The 23,141-nt window shown below is 43.7% G+C and overlaps 1 protein-coding gene across 4 annotated transcripts in view; it reads right to left on the bottom strand.

The window, feature by feature from the left end:
- Positions 1-10,282, bottom strand: part of slit2 (slit homolog 2 (Drosophila)) — a 91,352-nt gene extending 81,070 nt beyond the window's left edge. For 3 of the 4 annotated variants that reach the window (XM_030093260.1, XM_030093258.1, XM_030093259.1), the window contains exons 1-3: positions 9,635-10,281; positions 8,723-8,794; positions 7,049-7,120 (exon numbers count right to left, since the gene is read on the bottom strand). In XM_030093260.1, coding sequence (XP_029949120.1) covers positions 7,049-7,120; positions 8,723-8,794; positions 9,635-9,855 — 365 coding nt within the window. In that variant the 5' untranslated portion in view covers positions 9,856-10,281. Of the gene's footprint in view, positions 1-7,048; positions 7,121-8,722; positions 8,795-9,634 lie in introns of all 4 variants that reach the window. The other variant, XM_030093261.1, reaches the window with a different exon arrangement.
- Between the last annotated feature and the right edge of the window lie 12,859 nt (positions 10,283-23,141).

Below are 23,141 nucleotides of genomic sequence, written 5' to 3' on the forward strand. Positions count from 1 at the left end.
TTTTACCACAAAGACTTAGGAGAGGAGACGATGTGGGAAAAACAAACAGGCAGTCTGGCCGGGCTACCGAATGTGTGAAAAGGACCCCACTGAGTAAACAAGGCCCTCACAGTGGAAGAACTCACAACAACCCATCATCACACACACACACACACACACACACACACACACACACACACACACACACACACACACACACACACACACACACACACACAGAGGGGTTGCGAGAGCTCGGGTGAGTTTAATAATCTGGGTGCGATCATTTAACCCTGGCTGAGTGGAGTGAAGAGGTTTGTGTGCGTGTGTGACTCGGTGTGTGTGCGGTTGTGTGTCGGTGTGACCAGAGGCGGACGAGGAAACAGAATCGCACAATAAGAGACGGGCTGCTGAAACAGTTTAACCCTGACACACACACAGACACACAGACACACACACACACACACACACACACACAGACACACACACACAGATTCAAATTCCACTTTAACACTGATTTAAAGCAAACAGAGGAGAAGCAAGAATGAATTCAAACTAATAATAAAAGTACAGAAGTTCCTCACATTATTTCATTTGTGTATATATATATATATATATATATATATATATATATATATATATATATATAGTTTTTTCTTTTTTTTACAAAATCGTCACACCATTCAAAAAAAAACCCCTCTTGGTCGTCCTCTTTCATCACTACAGGCCGCCTCGGCCTCTCCTGGAATAACGTCACCCCTTCTGTGTCTGTCTTTTAGCCGCAAGTGCACAAATATATGAACATGCATGCGCACAGGCAGACACATTCACACTCCACGGTTACATCAGAGGTGGCTTAAATATTTAACGTCCCACAGAAATGATGTGTCTAAATAATTCACTCCTCTTCCGTTAGCGCTGGCTGTGGCAGCTAAGAGCCCCACATGGTCCCGCAGAGGGGCCCACTCCCCCTGCAGGCCCTGCCCAGCCATGAGCACCCGTTAGTGGGCTAGACGTCCCCGGAGAGGACGAGTGCTGGAGGTGGGGAGGAGGAACAACGCCGGAGCGGCGGCATGAGCTCATCCTCTGAAAATAGACGCGATGCCGTCAGACTGGGAGTCTCAGAAAATGAAGTTAAGGCACAGAGATTAAATTCGGTTTGCTACATCGCACCTCTGAGGTATCAGTGAATTTAAATGCACCCTATTAATTTGATAATTAAAGTATTAAGCCTGATTAAGCGATCAATGATTATGCCGAGCCTGTATCAGGTGAATATTCAGATTAAAATGATGGAGGACTCATCACTCATGCACAGTTCACTGGTTCACAGAGGTCAAGTCAGCGTTCAGTTAAAAACGCTCTAATTTTTTGTTTCATATTCTGTGCAAGTTACTTTTCTGTTAACCTCTGTGTCTGATTAAAACATGAATATTACATCTAGCACAGACAATCATACAACCAGTGATGGGGAACTGCGAATCCAGTGAAGAAGCTTCTTGAAAACCACAAGAGCTGAAACCAACAATTATTTTCATTACCGACAAATGTGCTGATTGTTTTAGTCGCCAATTTATGACACAGACTTTCAGTTTAACAGCTTAATAATCTTCATCAAAGAAAACAGAAAGAAAAAAAAAATCCTCTCATGTGAGGATTTGCCAGATGTGCCTCAATGCAGATTTCTATATTAGATAAGGTCGACACTGATGTTTTGATTATATCAGCCTGCTTCGATAACGACCACCAGGGGTGAAAGTCATGAATTACAAATCCTTCTGTCACTTAATTACTGCCATGATGAAGTGACATTTTTGGGAGCTTTATTTAAGTGTTTTTAATTATACTGAAGTAACAGTATGGAATCTGCCTCAGATCATTTTAAATGACCTTAGATCACAAGGCGTCCTTAGTGTTTCAGATTTGTATTCAAATGAAGCTTTGTCTTCTCGTGAAATAGACTGAACTCGTATTTGCTAATCAAACACTGAATTACGTCCACAGACTGAATTCTGGAAGCATTTCTGGACGCACGAGGAGTCCTGAAAATGTTTTGAAGCAGTTTGTCTTTCTATTTTTTTTTTTTTAAATCTCAGTTCCTCTGAGAACCGGTGCCTTTTTGACAATCCTCTTTCATTTCCAGTCATGTCACTGACCTGGAGCCAATTAGCCTAATCAGTTGTCAATTGCTCCTCCAGTTATTTTCAACAAGTGCCAATTACTCTGCAAGGCTTTGGTTGAACCCGTTCCAGCTAATCTGAGATGTGTCGCGGCCATCAAACCTCAAATCATAAAAAATATTTTCCATGAATTAGTGAAACGTCTCAGGATTAATATCTGCCTTTTTTATGTTTTAGTGGGAAAACAAGACAGACTGGAAAAATAATTGCATTCTTTAGCTGTTTAAATTTACAGTTTGGTTGTAGTTTGGTATCTTATTGTGTATTAGACAGATGTTTAAACTTCATCTTGAGCTGTACAGTAGGATTGTTATCAGTGTGGAATAATTTCCGTTCCTCTCCTCTCAGTCACATGAGATGCTTCACTTCACACATCTAGTTTCTTTAAAGGCTTCTGCCTCCAATAATCCACTCACCTGTTGTCATTCGGGGCTTTTATTTCTATTATTAACTAATGTTTAGGTGCAAAAAAACAAATGTGTGTAACATGAATCAGAGCCACATACCAGAGAATTTATAGCTGCAGTCTTTGTGTCAAGACCAAAATTAATGCAACTTTATCTGTGGGGTGTGTGTGAGTGTGTGTGCATGTGCATGCACTGTAAACGGTGAGAGTTTTTTTTTTTTTTTTGCAGTCATGTTTTCAGTCATTCAAAGTCATGCTAAAAGTGATTCAGGACTGAGGAGCCGGGAGTGGGAGGTATGAGAGTCACTCCCAGCGAACTAATGTCACACTGCAGCGTGGCGATAATCCCTGCAGTCATAAACAGATGCTAGAGGGCAATACACCGCACAGTAAACACACACACACCAAAATATGTCCAGTATGCCAAATCAGTCTACACGCACACACACACACACACACACACACACACTTCACTACTTTAGAAACTCACAAACTACCATGGAAACCAGGTATTGCCTTATCAACCAATATTAACGTTACATCACGTGTAAAAAATGCGCATGTGAACATAAACACACCACTGTTGTTACTGAAAGTTACAGGACATTTATATCTGATCGAAAAACCACTTCAAACTGCCCAGCAGTACTGTTTACACACTTCTATGAGTGGTTCAACACAACAGTTCATGTTTTCGGTTCATAGGTAGTGCATCTGAGGTCCCGTCATCCATCACACATCTGATGTGTTATTTAAACACTAATTTATGATAACATCTCAGCCTTAACACACAAAATACAGAAATTCAGCCTTATCATTGGACTTGTATATTCATCATTTATCACCCCCCCCAAAAAAATCTGATACAATCAGCAGTTTTCCAGTAAATATTGCTTAAACCAGTGTTTACCTGCAAATATAACAAAGACAGGCTGGAGCAGAGACTTAAAAAAAAAATCTATATTGAATGACTTTTAGGACAAAACTGCTGTGGTAAAAATGGCTCCGTGTCTCCTCTGTGCAGATAATTTCAAGCTCTGCTGCTCCTTAAAAATGAAAAAAAAAAAAAAAAAAAAAAAAATTGAAACTATGCCCAGGAATGATCAGTGAGAACAAAGTTATCACTCACAGGCTTTAGAGCTAATCATTTACTGTTAATCCAGGGCTTTTCTTTGAAATCCATATGAAACTATCCAGGATCATTGCTGTAATTATATTTTACTATTCAGACTGTCTGCATATTACAACATCTGTCATTTCTTTTGAGGTTTGATTGCACAGTCTGTGGTTGTTGATAGATGCATTTCACTTCCTGTGATCATTTTTACAACTATGCATCACTATTAAAATGATCTTTGATTAGGTGATCGCTCAATTACAGCCTCATTATCTCACCGCGGTTCTTTGAAATCATTGTCTCGGCACCTGTAATTACTGTTTTGTTCTCTCTGCAAGTCTGAGGATGCTATCTCCTCCACTCACTGGATTGGATCGGGGCAATAAACCAGTCAAATGCAGGTTGAGGATAAGAGGATCAGGAGCTCCTCTCCTTCCTATTCTGCAGCCACAGTGTAAGAGCAAGGAATGCATAACATTCCGATGTATATGCAAAGGGACAATGGACAGAAAGAAGCAGACGGGCGAGCACCGGGCAAAAATATGTGGAGAGGTAGCAGAAGGAGATGGAACAGGAGAGAAGGCGTGAGCGGGTTCCAAGGCCAAAATAATCAAGATAAAACCGGTACTGACGGAGCGCCGCTGCGTGAGTGAAAGTGCATGCATACACACTGCGTTTGGGTATGTGCACGTGTGCTATGACATGCCTATCTCTGGCACACCTCCTCTGACCGGCTGCCCCCTCCTCCACACCCCCCGAGGCGACTGCCCCACACCTGACCCAGCCCTGCCCGGCCCTGCAGGGCCTGTCGCAAAGACAAAATAAAAGAAAAAAGAAAAGGTTGAGAAGAGGAACCGTTTTCCCCCCCTGTGGGGGGCAGTCACAGTGGATCCGTCAGCCCAGCTTAGCCCTCTCCTCCGGCCAGAGGTGCCCAGCAGGCCCCCCTCCAGCCCTCAAGAGGACCGAGGCCTTTGAAATGAGCCCCCCCGGACCCCAGAATCCAGAGACGTGCCTTTGTCTGGCAACTTCGGGGGTTGGGTGGAGGGGTGGGGGGGGTCATTGATGACTGACTCCATCTTTGTGTTTGTGAACATGCCACGCTACAGACGATGAATTACAGTTGAATACTCCGGCGAGGACGGATCACATGTTGATATCAAAGGGTAAGTAAAGTGAATAATTTGACAACAGCTATAAGGCTTTATCTGCGACTACATCTGCAGACTAGCCGACTCTGAGAGTGCAACTGTGTGTGTAGAGGCCTGTTTTCCTCATATGTATGCATGAGAGAGGGGGTCCACCCGCTCGTACCCCGTCTTTGTAGTGAGAGTAATTACTATTAAAGGTTACTGTTAAATCCAGACCATACGCAGTTAAATTTTACCCTCTTTGTCTACAACTCTGGGCAGGGATTCCCAGGACGGCTTGGCTGGAAAGAGCCCAGCATTGCTTGCATGAGAAACACTAACAGATTCCCTATAGTGGTCCACAGTGCTCCCCAACAAAGAGCCGCTATAGTGCAGCAAAAGGCAGAGAAAAACCAGGCGTACAGGACTGTGAAGAGAGCTGCCGGGGAATCAGCATGCTTTATCCTCCTCGTTCTGACGACGCCTGAACAATCCGACCAAAACAGCAATCAGAAACACTTAGCTACTTTATTTGAGTTCAATGCCGTGTGTGTGCCGGCATGTGTGGCTCTGTTCGCATGCAGGTGAGTCTGCTTTTGTAAACATGTGTCAGCGGAGGGGATTTTATACGCCTTTAATTAAAAGCTTGTCAGTTAAGTCTCCTCACACTGAGTCTGCTGCATTCTTGCTGTCAGTCAAGACACAAAAAAACATGAAAAACACGCTCACAGTCATGTCTCCGTTACTTGGACGTTTCTCTGACTTACATTTATTTTCTGGAGACTCACTGTAACCATCTATGGTTGCAATGTTTCTCATCCGGACCTGACACAGACTTCCTTTTTTGGAACTGATTGATGCCTGTGTTGAATTTACTTGCTTGTACAATGTCATACTGTTTTTTTTTTTTTTTTTAAGACAGCTAGTAAATTACAAACAGCTCTCAGTAAAACACATTCACAGCGCAACATAATCGAACTAAGCTTCAGTAATAACCATATGGATAAATTAAACCCTCTCGCCACGTAAAGCTGAGCCTTATTAAGGAGGAATTTACAACAGAGCTGATTTATGAATTAAAAAGAAGTCGGCTGCTGCTGCAAATTAATCTTAAATCTGATTTCAGCAACAACAAATTACACAGGCAAACTGCAGCTACTGAAACGTAAACTTTTGTAAGGGACGCTTCAGCTCAGTGTTCCTAATAAAAAGATTTTGTCTGCATTTATTCATTCAGATGAGCAGTTCTCACAATCATGCAAAGTTGACACTCAGCACAATAGGCGTAGCAGCAGTCAGGGGTCCACATCTCCCGTCTGTCTTTCTCTTTCTCACACACCACCAAGACTTAATTATGCCCTCGCCGCCTCGGGGACGGACGCGGACTGCCAGTGATTCCTGGCCGGAGTTGGGACAACCTCTGGCCGTTCTGCCTTCAAAAATTCCCGTGACGCCATCTCAGAAATGTCCCTTCTGGACTCGGATTCTGGCAGGCATCGAGTCGGGTTAAAAGATGATTAGGATAGAGGGAGGCAGACAAATTAAAGAATAAGGCTGAATAAATCATTTTGGAAATGTAACACCTGTTTCCCTACAAGGGGTGAAAGGTCACACAGCTAATAGGCATAGACGTTACGAAATCCTGCAGGGACACGTGATTCGACATCTAAATCATCTTCCTTGTATTGATTAGAAGCGGTAAAAAAGAAAAAGTAAAAAAGATTTGCTGAAATTCTCTTAGCATCTCAAATGAACTTCCCAATTTGGATAGAAAATGAAAACTGAACTCACTCCATGATCCAACACTCCCTGATACATTTTACATGAAATGCCACATATTGACAAGCATTTTGCCTCCAACTTGCAATAACTGCTTACAGTAACACAGTAAATATTCCAGACACAATCCAACACGGTCAAACTGTTCTGTCTGACACAGAAGACTGGGAACGTGTGACAGGCAGGAAACCTGCAGCGCAGTGTGTCAGCACCTTCAAACCGCTCTCTCTGCTACCACCAAACACTGAAACCAGGGAATATCTTTCTTTTTTTTTTTAAAGAATAATATTCACCCAAACAGTGAAGACTCCAAAGACTCAGAGCATCTCTAGAAGAGCATGAAAATGAGTGTGCACGCTAGTTTTCAGGGATAGGCATCCCGAAATGCATCTTAATAAAGGTTGAGAGGGTGGTGGTGGTGGTGGGGAAACATCTGCATTGACACAATACTGCCACTCACAGTCTCTCCAGCTCCTTCAGGTCCTGGAAGGCTCCTCTCTCGATCGTGCTGATTTTGTTCTCCATTAACTGCCTGCAAGAGAGAAACACCAAGAAAGTGTCACACCACGAGAGGTGCAGAGGGGGAAAAGAGAACAGACGAACAGGGGGCAAAAGAAGCGATGGAGAGACACATGAGGTGTGCGCGAGAGCCGAGCGAGTGATTTGTGTGAAGAAACTATGAGAGGCCAAAAAAAGAGGCGATGGATCAGTGGATGAGACCACAGATAAGACAGAGAGGAGGACGACAAGGACAAACACTGGGATAGGGCATGAGAGAGGCAGAGGGAGTGACACTGGAGAGGAGAGGAGAGGAGAGATGGAAAAGATAGGAGCAGCGTGGGTGAAAGGAGAGAGAGAGAGGAGGAGACACAATCAGCAGCAGGTCGATCGAGCCCCAGAATTGACTTTAAAACTCGCCCATCAGTTGGACAGCAACTCATCTATCATCCAATTTACTCTCTATCTAAGCACAGAGCTGTGACTACTCATTCACTTACACTAGCACAACTCCACCAGGATCCCTGTGCTGACCAAGCTGAGCCACAACACACACAAAAACACACATTTGTATAAACCAGTGTGCAATTTGCTCATTTAGAGATGATAAGATGTCATATTTCAACTAGCTGTTGATTTTCTGATTTGTCTAACTATTTTCTTCATCACTCAAATGTATGAAAAATAAAATGAAATGTAGAATTACACACCTCATAAATGCACAGTATCAAAATAAACACATTCATTCACATTAGGCTGAGAACTCTCCTCTCATTGTCCACGCATGCCAGTAAATTAACCTGTTGTTAAAAGATTTACCTAAACCTCAAATTGTTGAGAGTGTGTGTGTTCTGGAGTAATACACAGGAAACTGCTAAAGTGAAGACTGAAGCACACAAACACACACGTTTATAAACACCAACCCAATTAAGGATATAATCTCTGGAGGAATTCCAGCAATGTCTATTCCCCGCCATTCACTTTAAAACCTCTGAATGGTGCGGGCGCACACACACACTCACACACACACACACACACTCCAGGCAGGACAGCCCTCTCCCACCACTGCTGGTGCAGGGTAACTCTTAACCTGGATTCATCCCAGGTAAAGAAACCTGTTCATACTTGACTCTGCTTTCCTCTCCTTCCTCCCTTCTTTCCCTTCCAGCAGCTGCATTCCTCCCTCGGCGGTTACACCTAATGACCGCTATCTCTTTCCCTTTCTGCCCTCCATCACTTCCTCGCCAGCGCGTTAATCACTCCAGCACATGGGCCCCGGGGCCCGGCGGTTAAAATAAGCCCCTCCTGACACTTCCAGTGGCAGATTAACACGACGGCATTAACAGGTGCCGCCGCTGTTCTGTTTAGACACAAACTGGCTGAATGAGAGCAGCTCTTCCCACCACTGGAAGCAATGCTGCCCGCCGGGCTGCAGCGGCACGGCGGAAAAGAGTGTAACGTCTGTGCTGTGGGATTTCAAGTGATGGAAATGTTCAGGTTTTTTTTTTTTTTAATATTGGATTGCTGTATGTTAGTGATTATTTGTCAATTCACAACTGCAAGGAAAGAGAGAGAGAGAGGAAGAGAGAGAGAGAGAGAGAGAGAGAGAGACTGAAAATCAATAAAATCCACTTACAACACACGCAGATGCCTGAGTCCTGCAAAATCCGCCTTGGAGATTTTGGTGAGGTTGTTTGCATTCAGATCCCTGGACAGGCAATGTTAAAGAAGGGGTTGTCAGTGCATCAGAAATGATACTTTAATAAGATAAAGACTGTGCTAGGGAGCAGATTCACTGAGGATTTTTTACTTTTTTGTGAAAACTTAGTGAGCTGTGGCCAATGCAGACTTGTCATTTGAGTGTCAGAGAACCTGAGAGGAGCAGAGGCTGCTGCACTACACTGGGCCAACGTTAATTTCTCCAAAGGGTCTCTGACTGATAAAATACGGCCTGTTTAACTCAGAGCCCACTTGTCCAAATCCGTTTTTGATTAACTTGCTGGTTTCCAGACAAACCGATGTGGTCTACGGAGGCAGTGCTAATGCAACAGTGCGAAACCACCAACACAACCACAGCAGCCTGAAGTTCAGCTCTGCCATCGGCCTCACGTTATGCACAAACAAAAGGAAATGCTTCTTTTTCTTAATCACTTCCCTAACGAGCCATGATTTACATTTGGCGTTTATAGACACTCGGATGCAGTGTGAGATGTAAATTGTGATTTACAGCTCTGCGCTATGGGGAGCGCAGTGTGTTAACCTGCTCCAGGCACAGTTTAAAAATGAACTGGATATATAAATGTAACCAAAGTTTAAATCACTGTGTGAGCATGAACACTGCCTGAAACAGTAACTGCAGCACAATTAAAGAACACACCAGGTGTGTGTCACAATTTTAAACTCTTTAAACTTCTAGAGAACACTAATAGAATACAAAACCTCAAGGTCGATGCGCAGGTTATTCAGCATCATCTTTTCTTTTTTTTTTATTCCACCTGTGTAATGTATTCATTTAGAGAGAAATGTTGCGGAGGTGTTGCGTACTCACAGCCTCTCCGCGTTGCGGGGTATGTTCCTGGGCACGCTGCGCAGCCCCTGGCCGTGACAGTCCACGGTGGTCCCGGTGCACGAGCACTGGGTCGGGCAGGGCTGCCCGTCCGCTCCGCCGGACAGGACCAGGACCAGAACCAGGACCGCGGCGGCCACCGGCGGCCCCAGCGCGCTCGGCTGGGGACGGCCGGGGCCAGCGGGACTCAGAGCTCCCACCATCACTGCGGCAAGTGGGGGGCCAATGTGAGACCCTCCGAAATACTGAGACCACAAGGGCGTGAAGGGATAAAGCCCCGGAATCCCCCGGAGGAGCTCACCAAACTCTGCACGCAACGGGATGCCGTCCTCCGTCTGGCTGTCCTCCCCCTGCGGAATATTGTGCGTCTCTGAAATCTCCCTCTGTGGATTCACATTGGGGTCCTCGCGCTGGGCGGACGGCGTGCGGCGGGACGCGGGGCGCGGGACGCGGGTCCCCCCCGTGCAGGCGGACGGGAGGAGGGCGACGAGGCAGCGGAGAGACTCTCAGGCTGCGCTACAGCGGCGCAAACTTCCACATGTCCCCGGCATGCGGTGCCCAGATCCCCCCGGTGCCTTCTGCGTCTCTGCGTGGAAGTGTGTGTGTGTGTGTGTGTCTGTGTGTATGTGTGTGTGCACGGAGCCCAACCAGAGAAAGACCCCGATCCTTGATTTGATCCAAAAATAGAACAGAAAAGAAAAAGAAAAAAAAAAAAGGAACCAACTCACTCTGCCACACACAAAAACACACTTATCGCGCGCCGCACGGCCGCGCTCCAGGTGAGGCTGTCTCGGTCATTAATTCACAACACGCGTCCGGCGAGGAAGCGGCGGCGGCTCTGGTTCTTCCAAAAGCTCAGCAGAGGTCACCGCAGCCGGCGGGTATTGATTCCGATAATGTATCAATTGCCGGCCGGTGAGGAGGAGCGCAGCTTGTGTGAGGAAGAGGAGGAAAAAACTGTGAAAAAGCAGCGCGCAATACTATAATCCAACTGTGCGTGGTGCGTCAAAGCGCTGCTCCCGAGAGTGTGTGTGAGAGGAGAGAGAGAGAGAGAGAGAGAGAGAGAGAGAGAGAGAGAGAGAGAGAGACGGGAGTGGGCACGTCTGCTACTGCGTCTGTCTACACCCCCCCCCCCCCCCCCCCCCCCCCCCCCCAACACACACACACAAACGCACGCGCGCACGCACACGCACTGCGTTTTCCTTCAAGGCAGCAGCAGGTTTCCTACTGGTCGCCAGTCAAACAGCAACAGTTTGACCTCGGAGTGGGGGACTGTCTCTCCTTCTCACCGCAGTGTCCCGGTCACCTGATGCTGTGTTCGGCTGGCCTGGGGAAGGCGACAAAGCATTATTGACATCTAATGTGGACCAAAAAAAATCGATCCCTTAAACAGAGAATAAGACGCAGTATCTAAGAGACACTTGTTTCCGCTCACTCTGCAGCAGAATACAGAAATGCATTTCGAAAAGACATCCCTCTCATGATTTGAAACAATTAAAACAATAATCTTTGGACTGGATATTGACTGTATATTTTTTTAATCACTGGAATCATTTCAATTAACAACGAAAACAGACACAAACAACTTTATAAAAATGAATTAGACTTTGGAGACTTAAGAAGTTTTTGGAAACCATCCAGTTCTCTTTCAGAACTTCGTGAGTTTTGAATGAATTAAGATCAAGAAATTTCAAATACATCAAAAAATTAGGTAACCTGCTGATGGATTCTTGGGATTGGAGTCTACATGAATTACATCTGCAAGTACAGATTAATAATGTTCAGCGACTTATTGAGCAAAAATTTAGTAATGACTATTTTAAGTGTGATTACATTTAAGTTGCATATTTTCATATATTTTGAATACTAACAACTCCATTTTTTATTCAATAAGTGACATGTGCCATGTTGTGATTTCGTATTTAGTCTAAGAACAAAAATATTACGTACAGTGACACAACTTGCACACATGCACATTATTGAGGCTGCTTTTCCCGCAAGCCGGTCCTGTTCACATTGATAATCTTTGTAATGACACGTTTATCAAAATTTTTTGACATAATCCTTGTTGACATGCATGGTCAACTATTATTATACGGTATATCACAGATCAGTTGACCTTTAGGGCCGCACAGTGGTTAACACTCTGTGCTCGTCCCTGGTTCAAGTGCAGCTGTGCTTGGGGGAGTGTAGAGTTTACGAGTTCTTCCTGTGCATGCAGGGTTGACAGGGTTTTCTCCAAGTGCCTCGGTTTCCTCCCACTGTCCAAAAGCATGAATGTGAGATGAGTTGTTCAAAGGCATGGATGTGAGAACATGTAGCTGTCTGAGCGCAGCCTGTGACTGATCTATCCAGGGTGGACTCTGCCTCTGCTCTTTAGCCAGCCGGGATCGACTCCAGCAACCTAAGATCCTGGGTTATATAACGCGGTACAGAATGGACGGACGGATGGGTCTTTTAAACATTTAGATCTCAGTTTTGGACATTTAAACTTGTGAACTGGTGGATTTCAGGGGTGTTCTTGGTGTTGAAGCTGTCAGGTTACGTCACTGTTGAATCATACAGATTTGATAGACAGCCTCCCAGCAGAGCTCCATTTATTTAATATTTCATATTAAGGAAACATTATAAGAAAAAAATATTGTTTCTTCATGGAGCGATGAAGTTATTTGAAGGGAAACGTAAATTGAGGACGAATGTTGTCCTCATCTCTGTCTTTTTATCTTTCTCTCTAATTTCTCTTTCAAAGCTCCCAAGACGCAGTTCAAACAGCTGAATGTGACTGCAATGCCGATGTGCACTCACCCCCCACACACACAAACACACTCCCAATGCCTCACACACACATAAACCCAGTGAGGAAATATAGCCCAGGAAAATGTTTTGAATCTTTATTGTTTCCTTTCTGTGAGGAGCCTTTAAACTAAAGTACGCAGAAAATAATGGTCCGTAATGGTAAGTCTGGGGGGAAACGTGGGCTGGGGGTGAGTTAATATGGAGGAGGCAGGGGCGGGGGGGTAATTGAGGGTGGTGTATCAGAAGAGAAAGAATCAGAGGGCAGGAGGCGGAGGATGAGCCCTGCGTCCTGCGATGAGCGGCTCACGGGGACCAGGCGTGTTCAGACAGAGGAAACTGACCTGCCCGTCAGTGTAAGCATCGCTTCAAAGGGCGCTGCTCCGACTCCCATTCAGTTCCCGCAGACTCACAGTGACCCTAAGCATAACCTCTGACCTTAAAACTAAATCTCACAATAGAATTTGATGATTTAGTTAACCACCCATAAAATGAGACAAGTTGGAGCGAGACACAGCTCAAACATGTAGTCAATAGGTCTGTGGAAACCACGTGTATGTTCCGGTCCTTTTCAGAACTCTTTATTGCAATAAAATGGAAAAATAGAAACTTTTCAGCCGACAGGTCACAAAACAAAAAGATCTTTCTCTTTTCATCTCCCTCATCTGTGGGCATGTTGAGTACAGCGATTGATCAAAATGGAGCATAAGCAAACACTCAGTTCAAATTGATGGAGGAGTATTAAAAAACATAAGCATGGTGCTTGTTAGTGGAGCAAATTTCTAGAATAATGACATATCGTATATTTACAGGTGAAATAATAGGATAATGAGAAAAGTTCATGAATGAGGCATTAGTAAGCAAAACTTAGCAGAAATTAAACTTTATTGAAGATTTATGCATTGAATACTCTCTGTGTGTAATAAAATGTGCCACACCATCAAAGATTTCTTTTTGGTGTCATATCAGTGTATGCAAATGTAGACAACTAAAGATGGAGAGAAGTTCTTCTGGGAAATTTTAAGGTAACAATCTCCTTTTAAAAAAGTCCCAAGAACGAGATTCAAACACCGCCTGTGGGTACTCATGAAAGTACTGTTCTTTTATCAATATTAATATGTTTGAATATATTTTCTTTTCTATAAATCTGCAGTTTTTCCATGGACCTGCCTCTGCTACCAACCAGGGTCATAATAAAATCTAATGATTGGTGGTTTGAATCACGATGTGCGGAGATGTTGTGGAGAAAGACACTGAACGTCATTTATCTTCAGCAGGACTTCATGTGATGTTATGAGGTGTGAGCGCTAAGCGCTGTGCAGCCCAACATGCTGTAAATGATGTGCAAGCACCTCCACGTGACTGTGGCCGGTCATGTAAAAGCTGTAAGAAAGGCCTCTATCCATCCATCTTCTGCACCACTTAAATCTGTGCAGGGCGGCGGGGCGCTGGAGTCAATCCCAGTTTACGATAGGTGAGGGCAGCACACTCCGAACAGGTGGCTGCTCTATCACAGGGCGAGGGTATATATGTTAGGACCCTATAAAAATAGATGGTATACTGAAGTGCTTTCATTTCTTTTCTATTATAAGAGTGAGCATCTGGAAAGTCTGTCTAAAAGATATTCTGAAAAAGTGTTTACGCATCACTACAACACACAGAAAAATACAACAATGCAGAAATATAACATATTTAGATCATAATAAACTACTTCAAACCAAGCATGATTGTGAAAATTAGTCACTAAAAGACTGAAGCCAATCAATAGTGATGAAAAAATCCCTCTATTGAGCTGTTGGGTCTTTAAAGGTGAACCCAATCCCCTTTAATGTCAAACCAGGGCCCTTTGTTAGTCGTGCAAATGACGAATGAAGGCTGGTTTAGTTTTACTTATGTCATTCCACTGAAATGTACCATCCCACTGTGGATTACTGAAACACAATAGGAGCACATTCAAAAGAAAACTTCCTTGATGTTCACATGGAGAAGAACGACAAGTGATTGCTGCACAGACCAAAGGAAAAAGAAAACTATGCAGGTATATAAATGAGCTGTTAGCCTGCAGTAATAATTGAGTCAAATCTTAAGGCTCCTTCAGAAAATTCCAGCTCAATCTATTCGAGCGGCGCAGAGTTTCAGAGAGCTGCTAATGAGAAGTGAATCTGTCTGTCGGCTGTGATGTTGGTGCTGCTCAATCTGGACTGTTGATTTAGGAGCTGTTTGTGTTATCTTTGGTTTATGGCTGGGCAGTAAAGTTGAAGGTGTGGGGGCTGCGTGCGTGTGTGTGTGTGTGTGTGTGTGTGTGTGTGTGTGTGTGTGTGTGTGCGTGTGTGTGTGTGTGTGTGTGAGATCGTGCATCCACAGAGGTCAGTCCAGCCACCTGGCTTCTGGACAGCTGCTACTGAGACACATGCTGCGATGCCTGTGTCCTACTGTATGAAGACACGCAAACACACTTTCTTGCGAATATTCATTTATGCGAAACCACAGGTTCACACAGTTTGACTGACAGTTTGAGAATTTGAGAGACAGACGACTCATTGCATCTTTGTATTAATTAACTGCATTGATCAAATATGCTGCGGCTTTCTCTTTAATCAGATCTGTGTTGTTTGTGCCGTCTGATAATCACATCATTAAAAACCAATGATGTTTGAGTTTGGACTGGCACTGTCAACACCGCGGCTGGTTACACAGCTGCAGAGAGAGACACACACACCCACACACACACACACACACACACCCAGTCACAGACAGACAGACAGAAGGATGAACACACAGTGTCACACCAAAACACACAAACAGCAACTCTGCAGAAAAACAAAACGGCTCCTCCTGTCTCGGGTTCCTCTCTTTCCCAACTGCCGGTTTCACGTCGATGGGCTTTGTCCGCAGAGTGTATTGAAACGGCAACGAAGCCCTGAGGTGAGTAAGAGGCTGGTTACCTTTGTTTGTGACGGAGCAGAGGCCGTTGTGTGTCTCACACACCCAGCCACCACGGCCCGGGGAGAAGCCGAGGAGGTGAATGGGACCTTGTGAATTAACTGGTATGTTGGAAAATCTGGATTCCTCTGCCTCTGGAAAAAGGTGCGGCCCGGTTTCACATGTCAGGTGTGTTGTTTAGTGCGAGCGGAAAATAATCCTTTAATGCAGTTCATCTGAAAGACAAATAGATATGAGTGATTCACAAACACAAACAAGCACCAACAGGTAGAGATATGTAGAGACTCAGTGTATTGTATTAGCCATAACAATAAGACCACCTGCCTAATATTTGGCAGGTCTTCTGTTTGTTGCCAAAACAGTCTTGATCCACTGAGTCATGGACTCCACCAGACTTTTGTAGGTGTGCTGTGGTATCCGGCGCCGAGATGTTACCAGCAGATCTGACTGGCCGAGGAGGCCGACCTCCACGTGACCACGTGCAATAAAGATTATCCACCCGCCTTTTCTTCATTGGGTGACTCTTGAGACTCTTTGACCACTGCAGACATGGACACAGTGCATAAGAAATTTAGTTTATAGATCGTCTGACTTCTGGTTATATGTTAGAAACTTTTCAAATGTTCACACTTGCCAATTTTTCCTGTTTTAAGGACAAAAAGTTCACATGTTGTGTGTATATATCCACTAGCAGGTATATTAAATAACACTGATTATCTCTTCATGGTGTCTTTCGTTGCTCCCAATATTATGCTTGTTTTGTGTAAGAGGCATAAATGGAATGAGCAACGAACAAACACTCTATTTTCTGGACTATACATCACTTTTTTTCATTAATTATATTAAGAAGCTCCATGAAAATCAAAAACTCCTGGTACATAACATTTAGGTTGACTAGATGTAACTACATGAATACAGAATGCTGCTTAAGTACCACAGAAAAGCCTCAATTTCTTCTGACTTTACTAGCAAAAATAAATCACCCCCCCCCCCCCAAAAAAAAAAAACCTACACGGCAAAAATGTAACTAAAATGATGAAATATGCAGTATGAAAATATGCACAAACAGAGCGCAGAGTGTCAGAGAAACTTGTAATGGATTGGCCAAAAACAGAGAAACTGTTACCATAATTAAAAAAAAACAAAAAGTAAATTGCAGGTTAAAAAGCTTGACCACCAGAGCTGAGTTACAAATTCAGACACGGTTTTATAAACAACAGCGGCTGACTGAGGCTTATCAGCAGTGCAGTTCCACCTGCGTGGAGGAAAACATGTGTCTTATACAACAAATGAACATATATATGTTTTTTTCCTGCTTCAGTTTTAGGCAGAAAAATAAAAAATTATTAAATTGCAAATAAAACTTTAACTCTTACTCAGTAATAAATGTGCAAAAAGAGAAACTAATAATTAAACTGGTAATGAATGAGTGGACGGATGATTGTGCAGCTGGTTCAGCATAGCTCCTAAATCACTCATGGAGAAAGTGATATTAAAAGTGAAATAGTTTATTTCAACAGACACGGCTGACTCAGAGATTATCTTGTGTGTGTGTGTGTGTGTGTGTGTGTGTGTGTGTGTGTGTGTGTGGGGGGAGGGGGGGGGGGGTAGTCGCACCAGTTATCAATTCATGGAATTGAAAAATGGTTTCTGATTCATTCCTCCTTCCCTCCCACTGAGAACACATTTTTGAGTACATAATCACTCTGGTAAAGGTTGAGAGATTCTGGTCATGGGCAGATTAGGAGATGGTTCATCCCTGAGCACAAATGCCAAAGAAGCTGTCCCATCCTCTAAATATAAGCCAAAGTTTGCATAAGAAGTTGTTAAAATATGTAAGGACACTCAGGTTTTGGAAGGTGACAGATGCTGGTCAGGTAGAAAGATCATTGATGCATGAAATCAGGTCTCATAAACAACGTTTATGTTGTTGTTTTGCCTTTTTTTCAGCTCTTCAGGTAGCATTTAGATTCTGGTTCATGAGATATAAAATGTTTGATCCTGTATTAACACATTGTACAGCAGGAGTGTCACAAATCTGGCATGTAGAACGGCACTGCAGCGAGTAAAAATGAAGAAGAAGAAATAGAGAAAACACAAGAACTCTGTTAGTTGTGTCCAATTTGTTCATCGGGGTTCACATTGTTTCAGCAAACATAGCAGACATAATGTACCAGCACAGTAATTACAACAAGAAATTGCAATGAAATTAGCTATTTCTAATATTTGCACATGATGTCTGCATCAAACCTGTATTGTGAAGGTGAGAAACTGCACTGGCATGTTGAAGGTTGCAGACGTCACGCAGCCTTGTGGTAAACTTCAGCCAACACTCTGTAGAGAGGACTCTAGACTGCACTTTATACAAAGAAAGTTTCATTGTTCATATAAACATGATTAAAAGGTGCAATGAGACAAACTTTATTATAAATTAATCATATTTCTATGTTGGTTATGAGACTATCGCATTACTGGTACTGCACAACTGGAATGTAACGGGACTGGATTTTTCCCATGACACCCCCTGTCTAACGCGATCTATATTTCCAGCCGAGGCCACTAACGCACAGAAAACACACCAGAGTTTTCCTGTTTCTTGTTTAAAGTTTCTCCATAAATCTCATGGTCAGACTGTCAATCCCCCGACAACAGACAGACAACCTGCTTTACCGGCTGCACTAAATCCATAGAGCAAACCTAATTCTGTCTCCTTTTTCAGCAACTGGAAGATGTGCACATTGTGCTTCTCACAATGAATCACCTGCTAGTGATCGAGGAAAATATTTAAAGAGAGTCATAACAACCACACTATCTGTGGACCACGGACATTAGACTGAAAAATACGTTTAACCACTCTTCTTCTTTCAAACAGTCTCTGAGGCGACTGCTTGGTAAATGTTAAAAAAGTGAATGTTGAGTAAAGGAGGCGGTGTGAAGGTGAGTGTGTGACTGTAATGGATGGAAACCTGTCCTGGGTGTAACCTGCCTTTGTCCATTCTAATCTAGACACAAAATGAGGTATAAAAGATACATGGGTGGACGTTATTTTTATGTTGCCACAACACAGCTGAAACATCTTGCCCGCCTCACTAAAATGCTCAACGGTTAATTTAAGAAGTTCAATATGTACAAAGTATGGAGCTTTCTCATCTTGACTAAAAGAATAAAGGTACATCTGGTTCCAAGACACAATTAAATCAGACTGTTTTGTATTATTTGTGAGTTCTTCTGACTGATCGAGGAAGAGATCCAACCACACATGATGACAGTCTGACATTTACTTCTTGTGGTGCAACAACAGAGTCTCAGCCATTCTAATCCTTTTACACAATTATCCCTCAGTTTTTGTGTGTTTAAGCACAGTTCCTCTGACTGTGGCTTTTCCATGGACCTGAACCAAAACAACTCCGCTGCCATTATCCGAAAACAGCTCGTAAATGCAAGATAAACGTGTGTGTGAAACAAATTGTGAGTTGTGCAGAGCTGGCTTGTTGAAAAGCATTGTTGTGACAACAGATTAAACATCTGTCTGAATGTGCTGAACCCAAGTTGAGGTTTGGAGGGGAAATAAAGCATATTCCATGTATATCCCTTGTCCCATGAACAATGGGAAGAAAAAGTCCAGGTGACAGTGGGCGAGTGGATGCAGACAAAATAGACTATGGAAAAAGAACGTTAAAGATCCTTCCATTTTTTCACTGAGTGGAAAGAAAACAAACAAACAAATAAACATAACTTTTCCACATTTGTTTCCAGCATACTGAATCAGGAAAAAAAGTCAAGTGGAATTAATAAATCATCATAAAACACAGCTTTCAAAAGCACTCTCATATTCACACATGAACTGTACAGTACTTCAGAAATGCTGTCTAAACAAGCCATCTGTTATATCACGTGGTGCATAATCAAGGAATTTATCTAAGGACTTGCAAAAATGGACATTTTTGAAGTTGCTGAAATATGGAAAGAAATAACAGATGGAGAAAATGGCTGAGATGGTTGTAGGCTGTGGTGAATGAAGGAAAGGTTCTTAAATACTGACACAGTGTGTAATTCTCTGACAAGAGCTGGGATCTTGTTTTATATGGAGCTTTGCAGAATAAGGTTGTTTTCTGGGAGGGATGGGGAATGATGTGTGGACTCCTGCATCCCGTGAGACTTAAGCATGAAGATTGTATGTAGCAAAGCCCAGCCAGACAATGGTGAAACATGTTGTCTCACAAAGCAATTATTTATGTTCAGCCTATGTTCGGCCTCAGTTTTGAACACAAACTCATCGTCCTTCAATCCTTTCTTCAGTCAATAAAGTAAGAGCTACAATAAGGATTGACATACACAAAAATAAATGATAATAAATTAACAGTGACAAGTGTATGAGGTTTTAAAATAACCTTGGGCCTACATGTACAAATATTAATGATAAATATTATTGACTTTTAGCACTCCTTTGTCAAAAATATGCCTATAGATAAAGCTAGCAGGAAGAAGCTAACATGCTGAAGTTAAATTTACATGTCAGATACCCGTCATTTAACACATAAAATAATCCGTTTAAGTAATTTTTTTGTTGATACACATCGTCAATGACCTACTTAGCACTACATATCTGGTGCCAAGTGCTCCAAAACGAGAGTCCAAAACATTACACAACACCTTCAAAATAAAAGCACTAGAAAAACAAAGGTTTACAAAAAAAAAAAAAAAAAAAAAAAGATGAACTGATCAGCAGAACTTAATAAGAGTCATTTACACTCCCACTCAATCATGAGTAAATCATGGAATGGCACAGAGCTGACCCCAGAGATACGGCCCTGACTGAGTCTCCTGTAGTGCCGTAGAGCCTGTAATGCTGCTGGAATCAGACCACAACCACTTGGTGGCTAGTGTGATTTGAATGGCTACTGATTACCTGTAACAATGACAGACCTTTAAAATAAATAAAAGCGGTTATTGTAATGCGAGCAAAGGCAAGAGGGGTATTTTAATGCGAGTATTTAAAAAAAGGCTTTCCAAAGGTGATGAACTGATCAACAGAACTTTACACTATAAGCATAGTAAATCATTTGAGGCACGAAACACCTTTGAAGTGCAGCAGCAGAAGCGCCCCTCTCACAATCCATAGCGTTTCAAATCAAGTGGATGCATTTTATTGTTGTCGTGGCGCGCAGGAATCAAGGTCAGTTTCTGAGGTGAGAGCCAGTCCTATTCAGAGCAAGCGGAGGCCACAGCAAGAGGCTGAAAAACACTGGATCAGAGAAAAGGCGCAGAGTGGGAGGTGTGACGGAGAAGAGTTCGGGAAGAAAAACTCGGGCTTGAAAACAGGAGTAGAACTGGGGAGGGAAAAAAAGGGAGTGAAGGAAAAATATGAAGGTTCCTTTGGAGAAAGAGAGAGAGAGAGAGAAGAGGCAGAAGAATGAGAGGGAGGTGTGTAGAAAGAGGAGTGTGGGAAAAATCAATATGCTCTCTGCAGCGAGTGGAAGAGACAATCAGTCCTGTCTGACCCCCGTCTCCCCTTGGTGTCAGTGTGTGTGTGTGTGTGTGTCTGTGTGTATGAGCGTTTGTGAGTGTGTGTGTGTATGTGTGTTTGTTCTCGTGCCTGTACTTAATTTACGAATGCCTTTATTTGTTAGTAAGCGGCACTCGAGCATTGATTTTTTTTTTTTTTTGGCGTGAGTAGATTCATGTGCCGATATGCGCGCCGGATCGTGTGCGCCCGCTGTCTCATACGTGTGCACGTGTCCCCGTTTGCGTCCTCTTCTGTTTGCTGCCCTCAGCTCAAATATGCTTTATTAGCGCGAATGCTGAGGGGGGGAGAACGATGATGCCGGGGGGGAAGTTAATGGGAAGTTCATTACCTTCCCTCTATCAACTTTATGAGAGGACGGATCGAACAGAGTCTCAAAGCAGGATGGAGTGAGGCTGTCACGTCCGTAAATGGACACTGTAGCGGCTTCAGCTGGCACCATCCGTTGATTTTTTTGCTTACGGTCGCTCGCAGTCACTTTGTTTAGTAACTCCATCAATGCCACTGCCATCTTCAGGGTCACATTCACGCACAGGCCGAGGGCTATAGGCCAGATTTTATCAGATTGTCCTGAGCTACTTTTTTGTGAAACGGCCTAGCTTTGATAGGTATTATTATCAATACAAAGAAGAAAGAGGGTTTTCTTTTTTTTTTTTTTTCTGTACATGCATGTGTGTGTGAATGGTTAGTATTTCTGCAAGCCTGAGGCGTAGCTGCTTTCACAGGCCGTCCACTCGACGTTTGGAGTTTGTAAAGCTGGCTCAACCCGCCATTGTCCGAGTCCCACTCCTGAATTCAGTTCTTCCATCTGCCCCCGGGCGCCTCTCAGACTGACAGGGGGCAGGGGGGGCAGATGGATAGATGAAAGAGCAGACAGGAAGAATACAGCTCCTCCGAGAGGGAGAGAAATTTAACAATCATGAAATCCACTTTTCTCAATCTCTCTATCAGCGCCTTGCCGCCATCAGCCAATCGCTCCTTTCATCCCTCCTTCCCTCTGCCCTCCTCCTTGCTCTGTCGCTCCGCTGTGCAGTTCCGGGGGGTTAATTGAGGTCTGAACAGCAGGGGGCTATTATGACACCTTTCTAAAGAGGACACACAAACACGAGTGTGCGCACAAAGACACACACACATTATAAAGTGATGATAAATAATACATCCTGAGAGGCACAAAATGCACAAGTCTCTCCATTTATGGTGTTATGCTATGCAGCAGCTGCATTGTTTGGTGCGTTTGGGAGAGAGAGCATGTGAGTGTGCATGAGTGGTTTTCTTAGTGTGTGTGTGTGGGTGTGTGTGGGTGTGGGTGTGGGCATGCGGGGGGGTGATGTCAGATTTAATGATGGTTTCCACCCTCTGGAAAAGGCTACCTCACCCCAAATCAGAAACAAACTGAAGAAATCACACAATTAATCCAACAAGTCACTGTGGTGTATCGAGGCTCTGAAAACACACACGAGTGGATTGACAGGTGTGTGTGTGTGTGTGTGCGTGTGTGTGTGGGTTACACTCTGCATGCTCTGTTAGTAGCAGATGGTAAGCTGGTGGTCTGTTGCCAAATTCGCTGTGTGATCATGTAAATGATCACATGCACACCCACATTCAAGTCACACAAATGCCGCAGTAACCGCACCGACACACAGCCGGCGGCAGGCGCACACTCAGAAACCCCCAAACACACAAACGATGCAGACACCTGTAGCGAGAGGAACAGGTGAGCAGGATGTTCATCCCTCACTTCCTTTCTCATCTCTTCTCCCTGCTCTTTTTTCAACTCTTACTGAGCAGTTTAATGTGAAACAGTGGCAGTGCCCGTGTGTGTGTGTGTGTGTGTGTGTGTGTGTGTGTGTGTGTGTGTGTGTGTGTGTGTGTGTGTGTGTGTGTGTGTGTGTGTGTGCGTGCGTGCGTGTGTGCGTGCACGACAGTTAAGATGTTGATTGAAGCTGAAGTTTAACAGTGGGAAGCTTTACATCAAAGTCTGACATTCACCTTTCATATCCTCTTCTTTTGATGCACGGGAACACACTCTCTCACTCACTGGCTCATGCACACGCACACAAGCACCCAGACTCACACACACACACACACACACACACACACACACACACACACACACACACACGCATGGGAAAGAGAACCGACAGTTTCACTAACTCAAAAAGTGACATTTGCTTCCAACCTCTGCTGAAGCAGTTCAATAAGTCTCATATCAACATGCACACACATGCA

This window comes from Salarias fasciatus, chromosome 6 (genome assembly GCF_902148845.1).
Source record: "Salarias fasciatus chromosome 6, fSalaFa1.1, whole genome shotgun sequence".
Lineage (NCBI taxonomy): Eukaryota > Metazoa > Chordata > Actinopteri > Blenniiformes > Blenniidae > Salarias > Salarias fasciatus.